At 44.4% G+C, this 19433-nt stretch overlaps 3 protein-coding genes and 6 non-coding genes across 25 annotated transcripts in view; 7 read left to right on the forward strand and 2 right to left on the reverse strand.

Annotated features, from left to right (window-relative positions):
• Window positions 1-68: 68 nt before the first annotated feature.
• On the reverse strand, window positions 69-7727 carry C1H11orf54 (chromosome 1 C11orf54 homolog). Of its 3 annotated transcripts, XM_015852319.2 has the most exons (10): window positions 7638-7711; window positions 7230-7415; window positions 6215-6338; window positions 4975-5073; window positions 4002-4075; window positions 3498-3599; window positions 3108-3284; window positions 1929-2078; window positions 1260-1376; window positions 69-575 (listed from the first exon to the last, which is right to left on the reverse strand). In XM_015852319.2, the coding sequence occupies exons 3-10, from the start codon at window positions 6270-6272 to the stop codon at window positions 402-404; spliced, it is 951 nt and encodes a 316-aa protein (XP_015707805.1). In that variant the 5' UTR covers window positions 6273-6338; window positions 7230-7415; window positions 7638-7711; the 3' UTR covers window positions 69-401. The 3 variants fall into 3 exon arrangements, with proteins under 3 accessions (XP_015707805.1, XP_015707804.1, XP_015707806.1); XM_015852318.2 differs by lacking the exon at window positions 7230-7415 and having other exon boundaries at window positions 7638-7727; XM_015852320.2 differs by lacking the exons at window positions 7230-7415; window positions 7638-7711 and adding an exon at window positions 6806-7061.
• TAF1D (TATA-box binding protein associated factor, RNA polymerase I subunit D) lies at window positions 7711-18747 on the forward strand. Of its 13 annotated transcripts, none has more exons than XM_015852312.2 (14): window positions 7711-7820; window positions 8141-8380; window positions 8466-8922; window positions 9050-9225; window positions 9644-9704; window positions 10020-10219; window positions 10722-10765; window positions 11855-11910; window positions 14854-14891; window positions 15349-15423; window positions 16143-16199; window positions 17091-17165; window positions 17761-17830; window positions 18505-18747. In XM_015852312.2, exons 2-6 carry the CDS (start codon window positions 8154-8156, stop codon window positions 10131-10133), a joined length of 1035 nt encoding a protein of 344 aa, XP_015707798.1. In that variant the 5' UTR covers window positions 7711-7820; window positions 8141-8153; the 3' UTR covers window positions 10134-10219; window positions 10722-10765; window positions 11855-11910; window positions 14854-14891; window positions 15349-15423; window positions 16143-16199; window positions 17091-17165; window positions 17761-17830; window positions 18505-18747. The 13 variants fall into 13 exon arrangements, with proteins under 13 accessions (XP_015707798.1, XP_015707797.1, XP_032298099.1 ...); XM_015852311.2 differs by having other exon boundaries at window positions 10020-10184; XM_032442208.1 differs by having other exon boundaries at window positions 10020-11224.
• LOC116652831 lies at window positions 10517-10588 on the forward strand. Its single transcript, XR_004306050.1, has one exon. It is a non-coding gene; the product is annotated as a small nucleolar RNA SNORD5 (small nucleolar RNA).
• Window positions 11573-11699, forward strand: LOC116652823. Its single transcript, XR_004306042.1, has one exon. It is a non-coding gene; the product is annotated as a small nucleolar RNA SNORA40 (small nucleolar RNA).
• LOC116652817 lies at window positions 14401-14532 on the forward strand. Its single transcript, XR_004306036.1, has one exon. It is a non-coding gene; the product is annotated as a small nucleolar RNA SNORA1 (small nucleolar RNA).
• CEP295 (centrosomal protein 295) overlaps window positions 14610-19433 on the reverse strand; it is a 37322-nt gene continuing 32498 nt past the window's right edge. For all 3 annotated transcript variants that reach the window (XM_032442200.1, XM_032442201.1, XM_015852282.2), the window contains one exon: window positions 14610-19289. In XM_032442200.1, coding sequence (XP_032298091.1) covers window positions 19203-19289 — 87 coding nt within the window. In that variant the 3' untranslated portion in view covers window positions 14610-19202. The remainder of the gene's footprint in view (window positions 19290-19433) is intronic.
• Window positions 15029-15102, forward strand: LOC116652814. The gene has a single exon (XR_004306033.1). It is a non-coding gene; the product is annotated as a small nucleolar RNA Z40 (small nucleolar RNA).
• LOC116652819 lies at window positions 15961-16092 on the forward strand. Its single transcript, XR_004306038.1, has one exon. It is a non-coding gene; the product is annotated as a small nucleolar RNA SNORA18 (small nucleolar RNA).
• LOC116652816 lies at window positions 16842-16980 on the forward strand. The gene has a single exon (XR_004306035.1). It is a non-coding gene; the product is annotated as a small nucleolar RNA SNORA8 (small nucleolar RNA).

Below are 19433 nucleotides of genomic sequence, written 5' to 3' on the forward strand. Positions count from 1 at the left end.
TCCTAAAGGCAAAATCACGCCTCGCCAGCAACAACCGCACAAGAAAAGCCACCGAACAATGAGAAAAGTACAGCATTAGTAACGTTTAGTGAAAATGACAGCTCCAATTCCCCTTCAGTTCCAACTTCAATCTTCCCCCTTGAACAGGCATGAAAAGCTGACAGTTGATTATCACAGAATGACCCGGGTTGGAAGGGACCTCAAGGATCATGTAGTTCCAACCCCCTGCCTAGCAGGGCCACCAAACATACACCTTTAATAGATCAGGTTGCCCAGGGCCCTGTCCAACCTGGTCTTGAACACCTCCAAGGACTGGTGTATTTGGCTTTGATCGCTGTGTGTGATTAAAAACGTTACAAAAATCAACATTTTTACTCCAAAAGCCACAATCTGGGCAGCCCTCAGTCCCGCCCCACTCCGTGTGTCTCCTTGGGCCGGTCGATGCGGTAGAGCAGCTCAGCGGGCAGCAAATAACCGCGGTACTGCACGGCATCCGGCGTGGTGTCCGTGTGGTAATGGCCGCCCTCCCCATGCTGGCTGAAGCAGTGCGTGTGCTCCAGGCGAAGGTCGAAGCCCTGCGGGCAGAGAAAGGGCCCTCAGTACAAACAGGGTGTCTCTAGTTGCACAGGGAGCTGTGGGTGTCCCAGCCCTGGAGGTGATTGTGGCCAGGATGGATGGGGCACTAAGAAGTATGATAACCCTGCCCAAGGAAGGGGGTTGGGAACTGGATGGTCTTAAAACTGGATGGTCTTTAAGGTCCCTTCCAACCCAAACCACTCCAGGGTTCTATGAAACAGAACAATTCATTCACCAATTAAAACCATTTTCCTCTGGTGTCTCTCATGACACTCAAGTACTTCCAAAAAGAGCCATTTTGACACAGCATTGTTGGAAGACGGTGCTTCTGAAAGTGAACAACATGAGCACATGACTGAGCAAGCTGCCATGCTCTTAACATTCCTCCTGCTGTGTCCAGCTGTGAATGCAAACAGTGCTGATAAGCTGGGGATGCAAACACTTGCACATAGCAAGTGTAACAGAACCACTCATGTAAACCCACTATATACACTCACTACGTTCCAGAGCTGGTTGGCCAAGTCTCAACTGAAACCAATGACAGAAATGAGAGGCTTGTATTTTATCACACGCCTTCTGAAAGTCTGCAATACACACACTTCTGTTCTTAAAGGGAAAACTACATCCACAACGAAACTCACTACCGGACTCAGTTTATACTTAGAAAGGTGGAGAAGACTCACTGGATCTCTTGAAACGATTACTGGCTGACAAATGAGCGGAGCCTTCATTTCAAAGAATTTGAGCCAGTTATTCACATCCTCATCAGTGTTCAAAGGACAGGCAGAAAATTCTGGAGGCTACGGCAGAAGCAAAAGCTGTAAGTCAGATAAAGGTATTTACATCGAGGCATTTCTACTATCAACTTCCCTTCACCTTCTTCCTCCCCACTATTCTGTTCAGGTTTGTTCTTGCCTTTTGGAAGCCCATTACTTTGCTTCTGTCAGAAATGGAAGTGACCCAGAATATTGCTTCTTTCATTGCAGTGATGATTTTCCTTCTGGTATTTTAGAAGCTCAGTTATCATTCACAAAATAAATGCTTATTGCTTTCTGTAAGTATCATCTCAATTGCTGTATTTTATTTCACTTTACAGTTGTCACACAATTCCTTCACTGGTTGCCCATGGATTTTAGAAGATCAAAGTAAGGTCAATTAAGACAGCATCATTAGTTTTGTTATGTTGGTTTTGTAGGATTTGCTTCTTACTTTAATACAAATTAATACAAAGGGCTTACACAATACAAAAGGAATACAAAAGAAGTCGAGACAGTAAGAAATTAGATCTTGATTTATAATTCTGCTTTCAGAATGATAAAAAAGAGAAGTTCTATGAATTGAGAACAACTTACCATAATGTGAAGTTTTGCTTTTCCCTTCTGAATGATAAAGGTTCCACCCATCCCAACTGGCTTTTCTCCATAGTGTTTCTCTAAAATTTGTCTTAGACACGACACAAAGTTCAGCTCCCCAGTTCTTCCATTGGCTTTCACCTCAATAACCTGGAGGATAAAGTGATTTCATCACTGTTGCCTCCTACAGCAACCATCTGTAAAAGCTGTTCTGAAACTCCCACATTTATAACCCAAGATGACTTTTTCAAAGCACCAGTTTCCCCCAGAACTGCTGCTCCACATCCTTCCACTACTGGATCCAACTTTGTTTCTGACTTCCTGTTCAACACTAGATTTGCTTGTGAAGGGTATTTGAGTCAGTTACTCATGCGTAAAACAACTGTATAGGTAACTCCCTTCCATCCATGGTTCCATCCACAGGCTGCCTTCAGCTCTGGTATAAGTGCTTGAAAAGAGACTGTTCAGTTTCCATGCAATGATCTGGTTTTTGGCTGCTCTGCTTTGTGCCAGCTGTGTTGAGGGCAAAGCATCTACAAAAAAACCTAAGATTCTGTAAATTGTTTCTGTGCACAATTCAATCATTGCACAACAATAACCTTAAGTCACTGTATGTCTGGACTGGATTTGAATGGATGATTTATGAGGGAAAAGTTTATTACTTATTCTTATAAGTCTAATTTATCAGTCTCTATTCTAATACAAATACTTATATGGATTTAAGCTGAAAGAGTGTAGATTTAGGTTGGATATCAGGGGGAAGTTCTTTACTAGGAGAGTGGTGAGGTGCTGGAACAGGTTTCCCAGGGAGGTTGTGGATGCCCCGTCCTTGGAGGTGTTCAAGGCCAGGTTGGATGGGGCCCTGGGCAGCCTGACCTAATAAATGTGGAAGTTTGGTGGCCCTGCCAGGCAGGGGGGTTGGAACTTCATGATCCTTGAGGTCCCTTCCAACCCAGGTCGTTCTGTGATCCTGTGATATTCCTCAACATTTTATACACCTCTCTGTATCCAACAATTCTCCTCATTCACCAGCCATGGCTTCTCACATTTGGATACTTCTTTCATGGAATTGCTTTTTTACTGCAATCACAGAAATGTGATTTAAGAACATTGAAAGATGGAATTTCCCATCAGCCACAAGGTTCTACAAGAGAAGTTACCTTTGATCTGAGTACGCACCTTACCAGGTTGGCCCTCGCTGGCATAAAGGTTGGCCAACAGCCCAAATTCACAGTCTGAGTATTTGCTGCTGTACTTTTCAAGCAGGCATCCTTTATCTGCAGGATTTATCTGAGCAACATAGCTCCCATTTATAGCAGGCTTTTTTTCATGCTTAGTTTGCACAATAGGGATAAGCTGAGACAAAGAACAGCAAGAGTCAGTATAACGAACATAACTAACATATATGCAGTTTCAGCTTTGGACTACATGGTTTATGAGCTTTTGGCATGGAGAGCATTTATTAAATGATCACTTTGCCATAAGTAGGAAGTATTGAGCACAATACCACTCTACTACTTTGATATTTCAATTAAACCATTGAGAACCATCACATTTATAGCTACCGACCTCAGCATTTACACCAACAACCCGAGATGAAGCAGCCCCAGCTCCAAGAATGAAAGCTCCAGGAAGCTCTATGTCTTTTGCAACAGTATTTAGATCATAAACCTGCAAAAGAGACACAAGTGTGATTGCGGTGCAGTGCTCTGATCTGCATTAATCATTCTCAAATTGCCACTGTAACCCCTGTGTGCATTCACAACACTCTCATTAGTATCTGAGATAAGTTCGGATGAACACAGAACCCAAGTCTAAACAACACAGTATTTGATAGTAATGGATATATCCCCAGCTGTTGTTTCTGGCTAAGATGTGTAAGACTTTCTGACGTGGTCTATGTTTAATATACATCAGAATCAACCTTAGAAAACACAAAACTCTTTCACAAGTGGAATCATCTGTTAGTCCTGGGTTTTGATTTTATTTCAACAAGGTACCGCTTTTCTATTAACAAATGAATTTAAATCCCACAGCTACAGGAAAAAAAACAACAACAACACAACAACTCACTTTTTCTTTCTGTGCAAGTGGAATGAGGTATGGAACACCTCCCACATCTGCTATTCTAGGCTTTCCACAGATTCCTGGAAGAACACAGCCAGTTAGTTTGGTACAGTATTTTCCCTGACAGCCTTAGATCAGCACACAGCCTAACACACCAAAGAACAGGTTCCTCAAACATACAACACACTTGGAGATCACTACTTCTCTAGGATGCTTAGGTAAGATGTCACACTATTGAGAAATATAAGGACTGTAAGCCATAAAACGGTACACATTTAGAAGAATTTAATGGTAGTCAACTTGCAAAGTAAGCACAAAACAAATTTACTGTGGGCAACAACTGCCATTTGCTGTTTCTCCAGTCAGATGCTCTGACCACACAGCTGACACTCCCATTGGGAGACTCCATTTGGGAAGTTTCCGCTGTGATGGATGCCCAAATCATCCCATTTATTTGGGCACGTACCTGGTATGACTTTGGGCATGTATCAGGTATGAAACACCTCAAGGTGCTTCTTGCATTACACTGATGATAGAGGGAAATCATGAGTAGCACAGACGAGGTACCTGTCTTCCAGACAGCTGATGTCAAAGACCAGGAATCCCACACAAAAGGAGATAGTTTAACTTATAATATATGGATGGCAGGGATTAAAAACAAATGGAAGCACAGCTCCTTAGGTTCAGACAGCGATTGCCATGGATCTAAAAACATTCATCCAGCTGGAAGATAACTCCACGTCAAAACTTTCTGAGCACAATAATGGAAGTGTATGAAATAAGTGAGAATCGCAGACATAAGTTAAGGAAAAAAAGGAGAACAAGTGCTTGAATTATTTGTGCTTGTTCATTCATCAACTAGGAAGCATATGCAGGAATAATGTGGCTTTCCTTTCATGCAAATCCTTAACCTGAAAAACAGTCTGAACTCTCCTAATAGATCTAGAGAGATCTGCAGAAGACAAAAGCACCGGGTTACCTTTAGCAGGAAAATTGAAAGGCTCCTGAGTCAGATCAGGACAGTCAACAACAGTGACTTGGGCATCAGCAAAGTTTTCTTTCAGTCCTTTCTGCAAAACTACAATTAAAGAATAAGTAACGGCAAAATTATTAGCAAGGGAAAATTACAGAGAGGTTGACAAACCACTAATAGAATTCTCTGTCTAGCCTTCACTTCAGCAAGACACTCTAAAGAATATATAGATACCCTAAGGAACTCTTGGCTTAAGTGTTAGTGCCTGTAGGTGCACTGTTTCTTGAGTCAGAACTTTACAGAACAGCAAGAGCTTGTTCAGAGCATCACTAGTTACCGCATTAAGAATCTCACAGAACTTATAAGTACAGCACCTGTGAAGTAACATGGATAACCTTAAACTATAGTCAGCAGAATTTGTTTGTTTCCACAAGGTCAGACAATTACAATCACGGCCAAGTATTATATGAGAAGAAAATTAGTAGTAAATTTCAGCTGAAGTGATGATGACTTTAAAAACTATGAAGCAGACTCCTTTGGCTGATCGTAATCTGACTGCTGTCTGGAAGCAGCTGCTCTTGCAGGATATCATGAACAGAAACATGGCAGTGTACAAGATATTCTGACAAGTGCCACTGGTAATAAAGGGAAAATAGTGAGCAGAGCTGATGATCAGTCCAAAATCTGAACTTCTTTTGTTTCATATCAGTGTTTTTAGGCCCAAAACCTGCCTAAGCACCTCAGCATCAGGGATGATTCTGACTTAAACAAGTTCAGTGATTAACAAGAAGCTTTAAGTGCATTTTGTGAAGACTTTGGGAAGAAAAATAAGTTGTTCACCAAAGTCTGGTTCTAACTCAATCATCAGCAGAGGAGCCAGCTGAGCTCAAGACCATCCTGCATCTTGTTAGGTGTGTTCTGAGCAGCTCCAAAAGAAATACTGGAGGCAGAGGAGAACAGGTGACCCCAATTGTGTAATTAACCTCAGCTTGTGTTTATCAAACTTTCACAACCCCTGTACAAACCAGCAGATGCAGCAGATTAAAGACTGAGAGTTTGCTCACATGCTTAATTGACACCTGGGGCTTTGAAAGGTGAGTTATCACTTGCTTCAAAGTACTAAGAGTGCATAGAAAAACAGGGCTTTTCTTTACGTCCCAGTGGGCCAACAGCAAGAACATTCTGTGTAGCACTAAGGAAAGCTTGAAAAACATATTTCCAGTTTATAAAAGGTTACATGACTCACCTCCAGCAAGCTCCTCCAGGCTTGGAACATGAAAAGCAAACTTCTCTACCTTGGCCATTGCCTGCTTGGTTCTGATTTCTTCAGGTTAGAAATTACAGTGTAACACACTGCAGAAGTGACTGATCTGTCAACAAAGATAATGGTTTAGTAATTAAAAACACACTGCTTTCAATATGCAATTTATCTGTCAAATTCACCCGAGAATACATAGATAACAGTAGAATTGTTATTATACCATTGAGGGAAAAACTGACAGCTTCAAGATTAGTGTTTTCTCATGGTTTAGTGGCAGCTATTAGTGGTTTAGTGGCAGCTATTAGTAATATGTGGATGGTTGTACTGAATAATCTTTCAGGTCTTTTCTAACCTTGGTGATTTTATGATTCTATGTGCTTTGGAAGCAGGTGTGCCTACCAGCTCTGCAGCTGCTTCAGAGCATTACATCTGTTAGTCCTCAAACTTCCATCTCAGTACAGACAAAATATGTAATACGCTGAACCTAATTCAAGGGACAGGTCAGTTATCTGTCCTTTGTAAACCCAAAGCCACGCTTTTCTAAGCACAATAACTGCCTTACCCGGTCTTCACTACCTTAATGTTTACTTTTCCAGCATTGGCTATGATGGACTTTCAACCTTGGCTCCCAGTTTCTTATAGGCACGTGTTTCCAAAGTGGAAGAAGGTTGTAGTGCATCTCAAAGCCAAACAAAGGCACCAAAGCAGCAGCAAGTTGTACAGCACTGGACTCTATATCAGCTCAGAGCCTTTCACAGCAAGCTTTGTTCAGAACAGAAATGTTGGAGCTTCTTTTGAAACGAGCTATATTTCAGTCATGCAACAGCATAACCTGCTACGAGGGCAAACCAGCAGCTCCAGGCACAAGCAGCTGGTTACATGCTACCTATAAACCAGCCCCAGAAATCATTAACTCCTTAGGCACACGCCTGCTGCACGTAACAAAATAGGAACCTTTCATGGAAGAAAAAGCGAGACTTTGAGCTCAAAGTTCAGCTACCTCAAGTTCTGCCTGTAACAAGCAATAGAGCAAGAAAGCAAGCTGTCTATGTAGAGTGATTTCCATCTTAGCTGGGGGCTCGTCCGCTTCTATGGGCGATTCTCCCTTCTGTGAAGGAAGCTGTCACAGGAACGCTGCAAACGGGATGGCAGGAAACAACCGACACGTCGAGACACTGCGGCTTTTCTTTTCCAAGCAGGAAAGGGCAGAAAACGGAAAGGAGAAGTTAATGGCTGGATAGAAACGCTTCATAGCGGGGGGCTGGGGGGAGAAGGAAGCACAGCCAGAGCCACAGAGCCAACAGGGACAGCGCCAACGTGCAGATGAACTCAGCAGAGAAGCGAGAAGGGAAATTCAGGCCACGTAAACGAGGGTAAAAAGAGTCTAAAAAGAGTCCCGGAGCCAAACCTGCAGGAGCCACCCTCTGGAGACCCACAGCGAGCGGGAACCGCAGCCAATGCCCACAACCTGCGGCCGCCCATCCCCGCCCCCCTCACGGCACTCCCCGCCCCGTCCTGCTCTCGCGAGAGCCGAGCGCTATTTAAGCTCGGGGGCGGCCATTGCGCGCCCTTTCCGGAGGTGAAGCGTGAGGTGAGTGTTGGGTTGGTGATGGCGGTGCGCTGAATCCGCTGCCATCCGCCGTGTGAGGACCCGCTGTGAGGCTGGGGTAGAATCAAAGCACATCCTGTCGCTGAGCGATTCCTAGACGGAGCGCAAGGAAGGCCCTGGGGCGGGTGGGATGTGGGAAATGGGCTCCTCATGGCGGCCCGGGGCTGTGGTAGAGCGGCGGGAACCGCGCAAAATGTCCGCCCCGGGATGGTGGGCGGGAGGGGGCTACTGTGAGGGAGACACATACGTTCCTTGGATGTGAAAAGCTTTGCCTGGGGTAAAACATATTTAATTTCTTTCAGGGCAGATTAAAACATGAGTGATACAGATGAATCCCACACCTCTTGTTCTGATGATCCTGATGCTCAGAGTCTCGTATCCACTCAGAGGCGAAAAAGATCTAAAATACCTGAGCGTGCAGTGAATGCAAGGAAGAGACGTTTGTGCTCGAGGCAGAAGGACGCCACTCCTGAGGAGTCTTCAGATGAGACTAGTAGTACAAATACATCTTCATCTGAGGTGGATAGCAGCGATTCAGAAATGTGAGTTACCTGGTTCCTTAGAATCACTTACGAACAAGACTCATAAACGTATGTGCTCTGTTGAATGTACACGTTTCTTTTTCAGTGATGTTTCAGCTGCTCGGGGCAGCAAACGCTCTAGGAAATGCACTGCTCCCTCTGCGGAGCAAAAGAGGAGATCGCAGCCTTCAAGGAAACAAGCAGGAGCTGATGCACGAGTGTCTGATGGTGAAAGTCCTGACTCTTTGCTCCCTGAGAGCCCGGTGAGGCCACCTGAACCCTCCCAAAGGAGGAAATCCAAGCTCGATTTGAAAGCCATTTTTGCCTATCACTTCAGAGGAAGGAAGTTTAAAACTGCTGCGCACCGAAGATACAGGAGCGGTGTTTCACGGAAGACAAAGAGACGCTCGGAACCCCCAAAGAAGCGTGGTGGGAATCGGCCCATGACAGCCCCGCCTCAGGAGCGAAGGAGAAGGCTTCGGGATCCAGGCTTTCAGTTCCCTTTTGTTGAAAAACATTATGGGAGGAAACATATTCCCGTAAATATGGTTCTTAGCTATGAGGTGAGCCCTGTGTTTTGTGGGAGAGAACCAGCTGACCTAAGGCTGTCATTTAATGTTACAGTCTGGTTGATTATATAAATGGTTCATTTCTTTGTTTGTATTTAAGATCTATTCCTTTTTTTTGCAGCAAGCAGCTGCGAAGGGATATTTCCAGTATGTTGAAATGCTTAAAGCTGAAGAACACCTCAAAAAGGCTTTGAAATCCCTTGAAGCAAATGAAGACTTAGAAAGGGAATGTCTGACAGCGCGGAAACATAAATATTTAGATGACAAAGGCCCCATTTCTCCTATCCAGGAGACAAAGTAAGTTCATTTTCAGTAGTATAAAAGTTGCTGTTTTGTTCTCAACTTAAAGTCTGTGTGTTCAGCATTGCTGTCTTTATTGTCTGGCACGTGCATTATATTAATTGGTGAAATACCTCTTGGATTTTTCTGTAACTCAGTAATGGATTCTGTTGGCTTAGCACTGCTGTGTTGTGTGCTCTCTCCTCATCCTTAAAAGAGCAGAGAGAGAAAATAAGTAACAGCTCATGGCTTTAGATAAGGATCTTGTTCCACAGGCTCTCAGTGTAGCCTCATGTAGAAGTGGGAGCATCCCAGACCTGTAAGCTGTAGCGTTTCCATATGCATTATGAGGAAGTGGTGCTGCATTAGGAGAACAGCTTGTTTATGCTGCGCTACTGTAGAAGTACAGATTTGATTTGAATTTCCTGCCTTTCAGCAATGACGATGATAACTGCTTGGGCTCTGATAATCCAGAAGACTTTGATGTCAGAGTAGTGGTGAGTAAACATCCATAATTTGAAAACTATAACCTGTTTTCTCTTTTGAGGTGTTAAATAAGTAACAGATGATGCTTTGAGTACTTAATTCTTGAGCTTGGATCTGGAATTAACCAGTTTGTGTGGTTTTGGTGTGTAGTACAAGAGGAAATTGGTTTGAGAGAAGTCTGAGCTCTTTGGAATTATGTTGGGATGTGCGGAAATTGGGCAGTTCTCTGAAGCGTCCATAAAACTTCCTAAAGGAAGTTAGTAATAAATTGGTACTTCAAGTGTCTCCAAACCAGACTTGAGAATGCTGTTTTTTTTTGTTCTCAGGACAAAAGCTGTTTCATTATAAGCAGCAAAATTCCCAACAAGAAGAAGAAATCAAAGGCCAAAACAAAGCGAGCAAAGTCAGCTGGAGTGATTGAAGAAGAATGCTGCTGCTAAGTGATCCTGCTGAAATAGCACCTTCCGCAGCCTGGCTTGTGGAACCAGCAGGTCACAGAGCTACAGGACTAAGAGTTCCAGCTCTTGTAATTAAGCAGTGTAGAATAAACTAATTCTCCTAAATCCAATATCATAATCTCAAGCTGCTTTAAAACAACTAGCAGTGTGATGAAAAGTTCTATTCCCTTCTTCCCCTCCTCAGTCCAGAGTGGGGTCTTACGAAGGTGACTGAGCAGAGATAGAAGCCCTTCAGCACAACAGGGACTATCTGCTGATCTTGTAGCATGAATGGGAACTTGTTGCGGTTGCTCAGACTAGATGTAGGAGTGGGGTTCTGGCAGGGTAATGCAGTGAGGTGGGTGTGGAGTCCTGCTCATTCTGCAGTTCACGTGATGAATGTTTCTGTTCAACTGCTGAGTGACTCAGAAATGAACTAAATTTCAATTCTGATTAGAACTGGACCTACACATCTGAACAGTGAGTGCACTGCAGCTGCCAAATTGATTGCTGAGAAGTAGCTTTTGCCTGTAGGAATCTCAGCTTATTTGACCATGATTGATGATGTTTATTTCTTTTGGTTTTTTTCAGTCAGTTGCTTTTGGATGATGACTGTGGATCAGCTGCTGTGTGAGGTAAGCTGGGAGTTGGTGTGCAGTTCTTTTCTCCCGGCAGCTCATGGGCTTCACAACTTCTTCCAGTCCAGCCTGTGGCCTGTGCTAGAACAGAAACTAAACATCACTTCTTTAACACCTGTAAAAGCAGTTTGTGTTAGCAGTGATATACAGCAATACTTGTTTCAGCTGGTGTTGAATGCTGCAGGGCAGATGAACCAACTAAGGTTCATGTTGGCTGCTCCTAGTGGAGATGTCAGTACTGGTGTCTCGTGCAACTGCAGCATCTGATCAACTGTCCTGTAGTAAAACTGCAGGAGGAAGATGCATCATGAAAAATCATCTTGGTCTTGGATGTTACTGCTAAAGCTGGGACGTTTCTCACAAAGGGGTGTTATCAGATCTGTGCCTCTTCAGGAGGATCCAGGAGACAGAACACAAGAAAAACCTGAGTTACTCTTTGACATGGAGAGTCAAGAGGTACAGCTACACCAGCAATGAAAATGAGTGTGTTTCCTTGAGGGAGGATCAAAGTGAGGCATCTGCCTTCAGCTTTTGTTGTAGTAAAGGTACTAGAGTAGATAATGTCAACTTGACACAATGTAAATTGTTCTTACAACAGTATCTGATGGTAATACTGAGCTTGTTGCGCCTGTTACCCTTGGCCCAATCATACCTGTCTCTTAAAAAAACAGGAGGCCCAGTAATGGACAGTGACAGTTAATGGAGTAAGTACATTGTTGACTGATAAATACCTTTACTTCCATGTGCTCTTCAAATACTGTTTCAAAAGCAGCGAATAAGAGGGAAGCAGATTGATTCCGTTCCAGCACATGTTCAGTTTTTGTCTGGTGCTGTAGACAAAAACCTGGAACCTGGTGCTTAGAACAAGACCTTCTTTCGCAACCCACAGCCGAAGCATGTGTTGGCTGTGTTACTTATATGAAGGGACAGTGTTTAGATTTATTCAAGCAGTAATTAATTCTAAGGGCTCGTTTTGTATTGCATGTGCAGAACTGGAGTCCAGTTGCATTGTTTCCTTCCTAGATGTTTTCCAGCCCTGCAGCAATGAGCTATCGTAACCATTCTGATCTGTTTGAATTCTTACAGCTGGTGCACAGATCTGTTACTCCCATGCTCTCCTGTGGAACACGCTGGTTAAGGAGGTAACGCTTTGTTTCTGCTGAGGTTCAGCACGAGAGAACTTGGGTCTTTGCCTTCTCAGGGAGGCTTTGGTGGAGTCTGTCAAACACAGCAGTGGGGACAAAAACCGTGGGACAAGTGTACGTATAAAAGGAGCTCACGGTAGGAAGAGCAGAACTCAAGCTAACTCAATGGATGCGGGCCAAATCCCCTGGCGCGCTGCCCTCAAAGATAAGGACGGGAGAGAGCTGGCTACTGTCAGGGATTGCCCTCCTGCAGCCACAAAGCGTCTCAATCCCCTGATAAGAAAGTGGGCAGGAGAGTAGAAAACCGGCATGGCCAGCAAGGACCTCTAAGAGAACTGAGGTGAAGAAAGGGTTACAAGCTCTGGAAACAAGGCGGGTCACCTGGTCACCCGGAAGAAGACAGAATGCCGCCGAACTTGCAGACGTGGATCAGAAAGCCAAGCGCAGCAGAACGAACTTGCGAGATGTGAAAAACAATAAGAAACCTCGACAGTACAGCCAGTAGAGACAGGCCAAAATGGCGACGACTCGGGTAAAGTGAAAAAGGAGAAAATGGCTTCATCAATGAAGAGGGAAACTGGAGGGGCTGAAATGAGTCTCACCGCGGTCTCACTTGGCCAGATGCTAGTCGTTTTCCACGCCCGAAGCTTGCACCCCCAGACCTCGATTGGGGGACCAAGCACGTAAAGCCCTCCCCACGGTAAGGGTCAGAGCAAGTCCGAGAGTGCCTCCTGAGACTGATGAGTAGAAGTCTATCGCCAGATGCGTGCATCCCAGGGCCTGAAGAGCGCTGAGGTGGGCGAGCCGCTCCCATCAGAGTGAGAAGTCGGGGCGTAGGTGAGGCCCGATGATGCGAGGAAGGGTCACGTCACTCCCAGGTACAAGAAGGAGCAGGAGACCCGCGGAACTACCAGGCCGGTGAGGCGCACCTCTGTGCCTGGGAAGATTATGGAACAGATCCGCCTGGACAACATGCTCATCACAGAAAGAACAGCATGGGATCGAGACAGCCAGAGCATGGCTTCACCAGGAAGTCATGCTTAACAATCTTGTGCCTTCTATGATGGCAGTGACAGCGTTGGTGATGAAGGGAAGGCGACTAGTCATTACCGGACCGGAGCAAGGCCTTGACATGCGTCCCCATCACATCCGCATCGCCAAAGTGGAGGAGGGATTGATGGGGACAACTAGATGGATAAAGCAATTGTGGAAAGGCCGCAGACAGAGGTGGTGTCAAGGCTCTATGTCCAGGTGGCAGGCCGTAACGAAGCGCGTCCGTCAAGGTCTGGCTGGAACCGGTGCTCTTGAACATCGTGATAATGACATCGATAGAATGGAGTGCACCCTCAGCAAGTTTGCTATGACACCAAAGCTGAGGGCAGTCGATACGTGGAGGGAACGGATGCCAGCAGAGACCTGGACAGCTGAAAGCTGGGCTCGGGTGGAACCTAATGGAGGTTCAACACGGCAAAGGGCAAGGTTTTGCCACTGGGCCGGAAGAACCCCAGGCACCTGTAACAGGCTGGAGGAGTTGGCCTGAGAGCAGCTCGGCCTGAAAAAGACCTAGGGTCCTGATAGATGAGAACTTACATGAAGCACAGGCGCTCCTGGCAGCCGAAAGCAAATGGATCCGGCTCCAGCAGGAGAGCGTGGTCAGCAGATACGGGAGGTTGCATTGGCCCTCTCTACTCGCTCTTGTAGGCCCCATCTGAGTAACTGTGTCCAGGTGGCGGAGCCCTCAGTACAAAAAAACATGGAGAGTTTGGAAAGGCCAGAGAGGCACGAAGATGATCAGGGCTGAGCACCTCCCCGATGAGACAGCTGAGGAGCTGTTGTTCAGCCTGCGAGAGAGAAGGTTTGCGGTACCTCATGGCAGCCCGGTCAATACCTGAAAAAGGAACTTACTCCCAGGAGGGAGTAAACTCTTTGAAAGCTGATAATAGCAGGACTAGGGAAATGTGTTTAAGTGAAGAGGAAGATTTAGGGGGAGGTAGGGGAAAGGTTCGTACGAGAAGGGGGGTAGGTCCTTGGAACAGGCGGCCCAGGGAGGTTGTGATGCCCCGTCCTTGAGGTGGTCAAGACCAAGGTTGGCACGGGGCCCTGGGCAACCTGATCTAGTAAATGTGTATGTTTGGTGGCCCTGCTAGGCAGGGGGGTTGGAACTACATGATCCTTGAGGTCCCTTCCAAGCCGGGTAATTCTGTGATTCTGTGATTCTGTGTGTGAAAAGCGCAATGAAGTTGACGTTGTTTAACATTTCTTGAAGTGGAGGAATATTGGAGGAAGTTGGTTTTTCCTTTGGGGATGTTGTTGTGTGAGGACTGTAAGCTGAAGGCTTAGCTGCTTTTATTTTTATTTTTCCCAAAGTAGTTCAATTGGAAAGACAAATCCAGCTCCCAGAAGGCAGCCAGTGATGTGTCTGTGTTAGCTTATTGGCTGGGCTTTACTACAAGCTGTTCTGCAGGTGTAGTGAAGGGTTAAGTGTTACGCCTTGTTATTCAGCAGGCAGACACAACTCCACATGTGTCTCAATTGAACAACGGGGCTAGAACAGCAACAGGTTGTGCTTTCCTCACTGTAACACCCATTGCAGTGGTGACAATGAGACCTGTAACAGGCTTATGTACTGCGCAAACATGGTTCAAAATGCAGTTTAATCTTACAGTCTGAAGGATTGGCATGTGTGGCATTATGAACTACTAGAATCACAAGGTCATCCAGTCCAACCATCCTTCTATCACCATTACAGTTTAGTAGCTTAGTAGATAGTGTCCTGGAGCATTCTGCATCCTGCTGGCTGTGGGAAGTAGAAGAAAAACACCCAGTGCTGAATTCTGTTAATAGTTCATCAAAGCACACTTGGAAGCTGTCTTAAGTTACTGAAATGCTGAAGAAACTTAGAACTGTTAATCACATACTGTGATCTGTTCTTCTTTTCAGCAAGCCCACCTGCCACTGCAGAACAGAAGAATTCCTTGGTGAGTTTGATACCAAATTAATGTAACCATTGCTTAGAGCTCTAGATGTTTTACTTCAACTTTCTGAGCTGCCATATGGCTGTTGTTTCTTATTGAGTGCTGCTGCATCAGGAATGAAGCTCGAGGCTGTCTGAGGAAGTTGTTGTGATGATTGGCAAAATGTTCAACTGCTCTGAAGAGAGTGAGTGAGAATGGCCTTTCTGAACAGACCTGCTGCCTGGCTTCATACTGTGTATCTGCTGAGGATGGAACATGCAGAATGCTGTCAGTGAATAGGCTGATCGTTAATTAAAAATGTAATTTGATAGTTTTATGTTCACCGCAGTGGGAGAGGTCATCAGAAATGCCTGTGGTGGTTAGAAATGACTTCTGAAGGTTCTAGAATTCACTGCTGTAGGTTCTACTTGTATGTGCATGCATGTCATTTTGTAACTCTGCAGTGATGCTGCTTTTTCAGGTGGCAGGTGATAAGAAGACATGAGAGAAGAAATGCAGAAAGCCACTAATTGACAGAGATGGGAGCTCCTTCCAGGTTCGTGTGCCATCTGAGCTTCTTCAAATGCATTGGTGTTTGAGGGGCTCTGTTTTTCAGTGGCTGGAGCTATTCACATGATGAAGCTCAGTGCCTTTGGGAGTGTTGCAGGGGTGTAGCTCAATGCTGTGTTAGTCTCTTTTAACGTAGTATTCCTTCTTCTTAAGTGAAGATTTCTTTAACTTTGATTTATCCCAAGAAAGATCTTTTGGTCTGAAATGAAGTGACGAGCTGAACTTGCTAAACTTGGGCTTTACTTTAAAAGGAAATTAGTACTAGGAGAAGTTCGGAGTGTTTGAATAAATGCAGTTAATTTCCTCTGTTTTACGCCGTCCATGTAATAATAACTTTTAACACGAAACTTACTGATGCGGAGTTATTACCGTATCTTCCAAATGAAATGGTAGTGTAACAGTTCCCTCCTTTTTCCCCAGCAAGTCGTGACAGAAGTAAGAAGGCACTTGATAGGAACTGTGCAAGATGCTTTTCCAGTCTGCTTGATTTTTTTTTGTTGTATTACTTTATGGTCACAGAAATGGTGAGGTCTATCCCGATAGGATCTCTTCTGTAGGTTCATGTCGTTGGAAACGCCTCACAGAACAAACTTGTGGTTTAGTTTTACCCTTTGAGCTACCTGTTAGCTCTGTGGGACGGAACTACAAGACAAATCTTCATCTACTGTTTCAGGGATGGAAGTAACGTGTCATGTTTTCCCTTAGGTTCTGGTTCATGCATTTGATATGAATGGAAAAAAAAAATTCAAATGGAAAAGCTTGGTAAGAAAGAGTGAAAAAGAGCATGTTGTGAGATTTAAAACATAACATGTTTAATGGTGTGGGTTGAACTTGCTCTTCAGCCAGATGTCTGGGAAGGTACCAGACCTCTTTGTGGATGTCTTTTTCTGGTTGGCTTGAAACAGGCTCTTCCCACTTCAATCCCAAAGTGATTTCCTGTTCCTTGTGGTGGCTTTAGGTTTAAATTAAGAAGTCCAGCCCTCCAATGTCTGTCCAGTCTTAAAGTAACTCAATGAGTGTGTTGGATTCTTGCTGTGCTATGTAATTCAGCAGTGCTGCTTTTCTCTTGTTAAGCTTCAAAGATTTGAAGTCTGAGTTGATTTCTGAGCATCTCAGCCAATTTACTACTGCGGTGTTAGAAGTCCTGGGTTATACAGAGCGTAGTGCTATTCTATAGAACGTAGCTTAAAGTAAAACAAGGACAATACTTGCATAAGCCCTTTGTGCTGGGAATATAAAGAACACTAGAAAGAATTACGAGGCTGCTGCAATTGATGGAATGTCTTTTCCCTCTTAGTTGCATGGCAACTTCAGAGAAAAATCGTTACTTCAGCTTATTACTAACTGGCGTGTGGAGAGCTTGAACTTAACGTGCATTGATTGATTGGGGACTGCTGTGCTTGTTGCACTGAATGGTATCTGCACCCAGCAGCGTTCTTCTGATGGGGTGTTCAATAACCAGTGCTACAGAATTTCAGCATTTGGCATCGTTGGTTTTCACTCTGCTGTGGCTGTTGAACCTGGTATTCTTGCTGATACAGGCTTTGCCCTCTTGAAGGTTTGAGCGCAGTCCTTCTGTGCTGGGTAGGACTTGTCAGTGTGAGAGCTGCCCCCTGGCTCTCCCTGGTGTCTTCAGTTTGTTTCTTTAAACAGGTGCCTTGGGATCGAGAACAGTCAATTGGCTGTGTGAAATGGATTAGTTGGAAGAGGAAACTACCAGTTGGATAGGTAAGCACTGGGTTTTCAGTTCGGAAGGTTTCGAGCAACTTGATGGAAGCTCAGTTGCTAATGTATGACTCTAGAAGATCAAAACTTGAGACAGCTGTCTAGGAATGTAGATATGACTGCCCATAGCAGTCCTGGGCAGCACTCGCTCCAGATTTTGGCAGTATCAGGGTCTGTGTGTACCCAAAAGCTAGTCCTATATGCTTGTAAAAAACAGCAGTAAAGGGAGAGGATCTGGTCATTACCAAGGCTGCAAGGATATGGCTGTTCCTGGTGAGCTGTGGACATGACCATAAAGCAAGTCCATCAGACTCTTGAATTGCTGCGTTGTGTGGCAGTAGGTCTGCTGGGAATAAAACTTTGGTGTAGGCCACAGACACAGCACTCCCTTCTGCTGGGTATTAGTGGCTCTCCTTGGCTACCAAATAACCCAAGTGCCGACTGCAATCTTCAGCTATTGAACTCAAGCTCCAGAAGCTGCTGTTGACAGAACTGTCATGCATTCAAAATGGAAAACAAAAGGCTCCTCCTTGCACTTGGCATCCAACTTCAGTTTTACTCTTAATTTATATTAACCAATGTGCCTTTGTGTACCCAGAGTCTGCTGCTGTCACTGAATGTCAGGGGGTGAGAAGTTGTACCTGAGTGCTGCCACAGCAAGTCTGCAGGTAAGATGCTTAGCAACAGCGCTGGTACCCAGAAGAATTTAAAAGGTCACTTCAAAGAGGGTTTGCATGGCTTGAAAACCAGCAGCTCTTAACGCAGTGACCGTACATCAAACTCCTTTTAGCAGGATGCTGTAGCCACTGTGTGTGTGTGCTGTGGTCTATTTCAGAGGAGACAGCTCATAAGTTACGTTGCTGCTTGAATTGAGAAACCACCTGTAGCTACTGCTGGGTCACTTTCTGAATTGCTAATGCAGGCAGAACGCTACTTGATTTCATCTGCAACCAGCTGACTGCCACAGCATGTGCAGGTGGAAGAGAATATTGATACAGTTGGGGCACGATGAGCCATCTTGTATTTTTATTTCTTATTTTAATTCTTAATAATGTTCTTGAAACTGCGTGGAAATAAATAATCCCAAATAGATGAGGAAGTGGACAGTAATGCTGAACTGGAATATTAGATAGAGTGCATATAGGAATCTGTAATCAGAGCTAGCATGCAAAATGATACTTAAGGGTTTAGGGGCCAAAAGTAAGGGATGTGTATGTGTGTGCCTGCAGTGCATTGGCACCTTGATATGAAGTTAGGTTGCTTCAGCCTATAGGAAGGTGAAATATAGAAATGGCTTTTCTTTCTCTTGAATTATGGTGCTAATTATCTTTTCTTCTCCCAGGTCCCAGTGTGATGTTGCTGCAAATCTCTTGCAAGAAAGAAAAGGACAGTTCTTAAATGCTCTTCTATTTCTTCTAACAACTGAGAATTATAAGTATTTTAAACTTCATTGCCCTGTAAGTTGAAGTAATGGATCAAGGAGGGGTTGTAGTGGGGAAGGTTTATCAACTGTGTTCAAACTGTTCAAGCAACTGTTTACTTCATATGGAAAGTAACATTCAAATAAAACTGATGCCTGAAAGAACCAGCTGCAGCCAGGGAATTATTTTGTACTGCTACACTGTGAGTCAGCACAGGAGTAAAGCTAAAGCAGGGATTGTAACCATGTCTGCCTTGTAGGCAAGTGTTAGTTTGTCTTCCGTTCTCACCTGGCTACAAGAAAGGAACTACATTCAGTTATTCAACAAGTGATCAGTAGAAACGGTAATTAAAGATAAGAAAAATGGGTTTCAGCTTTTTGAAGAACCACCTTATTGTTTTATATGTTTATAAAAACATTTTATTTGATGATGCTTTTACACAACATATATTACAGGCACTCTTTCAAACACTAAGGCACATAAAGCTTTTTCCTGCAGTGTCATTCTACTCAGTGCTGGTTGCTACATGTTAAAAGTAGATAGTATTGTAGAAAGCATCTGTCAGCCATTACCTGATTTAGTTTAATGCAGATCTCACTGTTTGATACAACTCAGAGTATTAACACAGCAGTGCTTCTTGTTTAGAGGCTTCTCCTAGTCTGGCTGTTTTCCCTGGCTTCTTGGCTCGTAGTTTTTCCAGCATTTTCTGCAAGATTTACAATAGCAAGGCAAGAGCATAATTTTAATATCACCATTTCTTAAGATAAGTTGTACAAGTGAGGTAATGCTGCTATATAACAGAAGTATAAGCAGGTAGCAGAGACTTCCCTGGGAAGCACCAAGCCTGCCT

This window comes from Coturnix japonica, chromosome 1 (assembly GCF_001577835.2).
Source record: "Coturnix japonica isolate 7356 chromosome 1, Coturnix japonica 2.1, whole genome shotgun sequence".
NCBI lineage: Eukaryota > Metazoa > Chordata > Aves > Galliformes > Phasianidae > Coturnix > Coturnix japonica.

What these genes read in the sequence shown, in the direction of transcription:
- C1H11orf54 (XM_015852318.2), bottom strand. Translation starts at nt 6,272, where the DNA reads ATGGCCAAGGTAGAGAAGTTTGCTTTTCATGTTCCAAGCCTGGAGGAG. An exon ending in TTGTTGGTGTAAATGCTGAG is followed by an intron (nt 3,285 to 3,497) that starts GTCGGTAGCTAT and finishes TCTTTGTCTCAG; the next exon opens with CTTATCCCTATTGTGCAAAC. An exon ending in AAGCAAAACTTCACATTATG is followed by an intron (nt 1,377 to 1,928) that starts GTAAGTTGTTCT and finishes CTTCTGCCGTAG; the next exon opens with CCTCCAGAATTTTCTGCCTG.
- TAF1D (XM_032442204.1), top strand. Translation starts at nt 8,154, where the DNA reads ATGAGTGATACAGATGAATCCCACACCTCTTGTTCTGATGATCCTGAT. An exon ending in ATATGGTTCTTAGCTATGAG is followed by an intron (nt 8,923 to 9,049) that starts GTGAGCCCTGTG and finishes TTTTTTTTGCAG; the next exon opens with CAAGCAGCTGCGAAGGGATA. An exon ending in TCTCCTATCCAGGAGACAAA is followed by an intron (nt 9,226 to 9,643) that starts GTAAGTTCATTT and finishes CCTGCCTTTCAG; the next exon opens with CAATGACGATGATAACTGCT.